The sequence below is a fragment of the Vombatus ursinus genome, unplaced genomic scaffold (genome assembly GCF_900497805.2).
Source record: "Vombatus ursinus unplaced genomic scaffold, bare-nosed wombat genome assembly UNPS02014782.1, whole genome shotgun sequence".
Taxonomy (NCBI): domain Eukaryota; kingdom Metazoa; phylum Chordata; class Mammalia; order Diprotodontia; family Vombatidae; genus Vombatus; species Vombatus ursinus.
The window spans coordinates 74962-79188 of NW_020954560.1; the positions used below are offsets into that span (position 1 = coordinate 74962).

Below are 4227 nucleotides of genomic sequence, written 5' to 3' on the forward strand. Positions count from 1 at the left end.
GACATTTGTGTACTCCTACTTTGTAATAACCTTCCTTCCTTGAAACACAGGTAGCACTTTTCTTGTGTCTTTTTCATGAACTTAAAATGTATTAATGTATTAATTATAGTTATTAGTGCATGTGTCTTATCAATCTCTACTCCCTATCCCCCAACTCTACTGTAAATTTCATAAAAACAACAGGATTTGTGTCATCACATAGTCTCAGTGCTGAAAGGGACCACAAAGGCAGTGTTAATACAGCCCATAAGTGATTAGGAATCCCTCTACAACATCTTGTGGCTATCTAGCCTTTTCCTGAAGCTCTCCCATGACAAGGAATTCATTACAACTGAGGCAGCCCATTGTATTTCTAGTCAGTTCTCATTGTTAAGGTTTTCTCTACATCGTGGAGCTTAAAGTGGACTCTCTGTAGCTTTCACCCATTACCCTTGGCTCTGCCTCCTGGGGTCAAACAGAATAAACCTAATATTTCTTCCACCCCACAGCCTTGAAATACTTGAATATAGCTATTTGTGCACACCAAGCCTCCTCTTCTGCAGGCTAACTGTCCCCTGTTCTTTTGACCCATGTTCCCAAGCCCATAGCTTCCAGTGCTCTTACTAAGCTGGTTGTCTTCCTTTGGACTTGCTCCAGTTTGTCGATGTCCTTCCTAAAATATGGGACAAAAAAAATTAATATTTGGATCCATTATCTCTATTGTTTTGAAAACCAAGCTTTTGTTATTGCAACCTCAGATTGCTTTTGGTTTTTTGTCTTTCCTCATCACATTGTGGGCTCACATTGAGCTCTTAATGATCTCTTTCTGTGCCTAGCACTGTGCTTTGCACAAAGCAGAATTTCAATAAATGTATTGCATTGACTTGAACTAAATCAGGTGGGTTTCCCTAGAGGTTCTTCTACATGATGTTATCAAAGAAACAATTCTACTCAGTAAATTCAGGCAAACACTAGTCATTTCACTGAATGAAATAACCTCCGTATGTCATTGCTTCTACAGGAAGGCTTACTTGAAATTTTAGCTCAGGAATTTGTCTTACTTTGCAACTCTAGGAATGGGTCAGAGGACTCTTCCCTCACTCCTGGGTCAGTCACAACAGTAGGAGTGGTATGGAAGGAGAGGGAGGAGAGTGGGAAGCCAGAAGTTACCTTGGCATCCTCAGCATTGCCCAGGAGGGTCCCAAATATCCCCTGCACCTAAGGGAATGGACAGGCATCCTAGCTATCCCCAGAAACTTCATGGAAAAAGGAATGCAGTGATCAAGGTAGAGAGGTAAACTCCCAGTCAAGTTGCTATCCATATATAGGGTATTTGCAGGATAGATGGTTATCTATATTTAAAAGAAATAAACTACTGTTGTAGAGATTATGGAAGACCTGAGAAGAACCACAAAAATTGTTAATAAGGACACCAGTGCATAGTGTTCAGTAACTTGATTGTAAAAAACAATTTTAAAATGTTGACAGAAAATCTAGTGAAGCATATATGCATTTCTGTATTACATGTCTCACATGTATTGATATTATATGTATTATTTCTGTCCTTTCTAATGACCCACTTTATTGCTACTCTTTTATTCCTACGTAGGATGGGACACATCGACCTGAACACTTGAACCACTGGGTAACATACATCCTTCAAACAGTTTCCTTAGGGTATCCTTGACTTCCTTGTTTCTCAGGCTGTAGATGATAGGATTTAACATGGGAGTAACAATACAGAAAAGGACAGAGGCCAGGATGTCCACATCCAGGGAGTAGCCTGAGCTGGGCCGGTCATAGTTGAAGTTTATGGTTCCATAGTAGATCACCACTACAGTGAGGTGAGAGGCACAGGTGGAAAAGGCTTTTTGTCGCCCTTGAGCAGACTGAATCTTCAGGATGGCAGAGATAATGAGAATATAGGACACAGCGGTGAAGAGGCAGGGGCTCAGACCAAAGGTGGCACTGGATAAATAGAGTGCCACCTCATTGGCTGAAGTATCTGAGCAGGAGAGCTTCAGGAGTAGGGGGATATCACAGAGAAAATGGCTGATCTGGTTGGGACCACACAAAGTGAGAGTTGCTGTGAGCCCTGTGTGTGTCAGAGAATTCACCAAGCTATACAACCAGGTCCCGACTGCTAAATACGCACAGACTCTCTTGCTCATGAGAACTGGGTAACGTAATGGATGGCAAATGGCTACAAACCTATCATAAGCCATAACAGCCAATAGGACACACTCACAGCCTGCAAAGGTAACAAGGAAGAAGACCTGGGACAGGCAGCCTTCATAGGTAATGGTCTTCTTCTCTCGGAAGAAGTTCACCAGAATGATGGGAACCGTGGTGGAGGTGTAGCAGATGTCCAGGAAGGACAAATTACTGAGGAAATAATACATCGGAGTATGAAGGACAGGATTCATTCTGATTGCAGCTAATATGAGAGTGTTTCCCAGGATTGTTATCAAATAAATAACTAAGAACAACAGAAAAAATAATTCCTGAAGGTCAGGGTGGTTCGAAAATCCCAGGAAGATGAATTCCATGACAGTTGTTTGGTTTTCCCTGTCTTTGAACTCCTTGATGGCTGAAAAGAAAAGTAGGAGAAACAACAGTTGGACAATAGAAACTGAGATGAAACATAAGAAGGGTTCCCAAGATGAAAACTGCCCCCACCCTCACCAGAGTAACAGCAGGTGGTAGAATTGACCTTGGGCCCCAACGATGCATTCATACTTTCTCCTTTCCAAGGCCCCATTAGGACAAAGAACACAATGAAGAATCTGAGGCTGTAAGTGCTGCACCGGACCTCAGTGGGCATCTAGTCCCCTTCTCTGACCAAGAATACTGAAGATGCAAATCATTCAATTACAATGAAAAAGAAAAGAGAATGATGTGGATAGATGCAAAGGCAATTCTTCAAACTTTTTCATATTTTTAAAATGTAGGAATAGCCTATTGAAACAAAGGTAAACAAAGGAAAACAAATAGATAAAAAGATGCCCATTGATTGAGGAATGTCTAAACAAATTGTGGTACACATGATGAGTACAAAGAAGTATGGAAAGACTTATGTGAACTGATGCTGAGTGAAGTAAACACAGCCACGAAAACAATATCCACAATACCTACAATAGTAGCAAATGAAGAGAACAACCATAGTTGGTAGGTTGTTGTCCTTTAGTCTTGAAGAAGACCAAAATGACATCACTAGATTGGAGTCAAAGTACAGTGTGGTCAGCTGTGACTGATCAGACCAATACGAGTTTAGAAGACTCTACCACAAGTCGAGCACAAATAGTCTACATGAACATTTAGAGTGGAGATGTCTCCAAATTTGCACATCTCAAATTTATTTTGAGCTACTGCGATTCTACTTCACTCATAAAACACAGAACTTTCTCTGTTATGGGCACTCCATGCTGGGCTGTCCTGTGCCAGCGTCTCCCATGTCACACAATCAGGTCCAAAGATCTCAAGACATACCTTGAGAGTGTCCTTGTAGCACTTCTTCGGACCGCCATGTGACTGCTTGTGTTGTGTGAGTTCCCCATAAAATAGTCTTTTTGTTTGGTGTTCAAATAATGTGGCCACACCATCAGAGTTAAGCTCTCTGTAGCAGAGTTTCAGTGTTTGGCAGTTTAGCTCAGGAAAGAACATCAGGGTCTGGTACTTTATCTTGTCAGGTGATCTTCAGAATCTTCCTAAGACAATTCAAATGGAAGTGATTCAGTTTCCTGGCATGGCACTGATACACTGTCCAGGCTTCACAAGCCTACAACAATGAGGTTAGCACAATGGCTCTGTAGACCTTTAGTTTGGTAGGCAGCCTAATAGCTCTTCTTTCCCACACTTTCCTTCGGAGCCTCCTAACACTGAATTAGCTCGGGCAATGCATCTGTCAACATCATTTATATGGACATCCCTAAAAAGAATACTGCCAAGGTAAGTGAACTCATCTACAACATTTAAAATTTCTCCATTCGCTATAACCAATGGTTCCACATATGGATGGTGTGGTGCTGGCTGGCGGAGAACCTCTGTTTTCTTGGTATTGATTATTAGGCCAGAATTAGCACAAGCAGCAGAGAATTAATCCATAATCTGTTGCATCTCAGCCTCAGAGGCTGCATTGATTGCACAATTATCTGTGATCAAAAAGTCATGCACCAACGCTCCCTCTACTTTAGTCTTGGCTTATCATCATTTCAGGTTAATTTACCACCAGTTCAGTAGCTGACCTTT

At 41.6% G+C, this 4227-nt stretch overlaps 1 protein-coding gene across 1 annotated transcript; it reads right to left on the minus strand.

The window, feature by feature from the left end:
- Positions 1-1580: 1580 nt before the first annotated feature.
- LOC114046402 (olfactory receptor 5V1-like) lies at positions 1581-2803 on the minus strand. Its single transcript, XM_027866730.1, has 2 exons — positions 2665-2803; positions 1581-2569 (listed from the first exon to the last, which is right to left on the minus strand). The coding sequence occupies exons 1-2, from the start codon at positions 2801-2803 to the stop codon at positions 1581-1583; spliced, it is 1128 nt and encodes a 375-aa protein (XP_027722531.1).
- Between the last annotated feature and the right edge of the window lie 1424 nt (positions 2804-4227).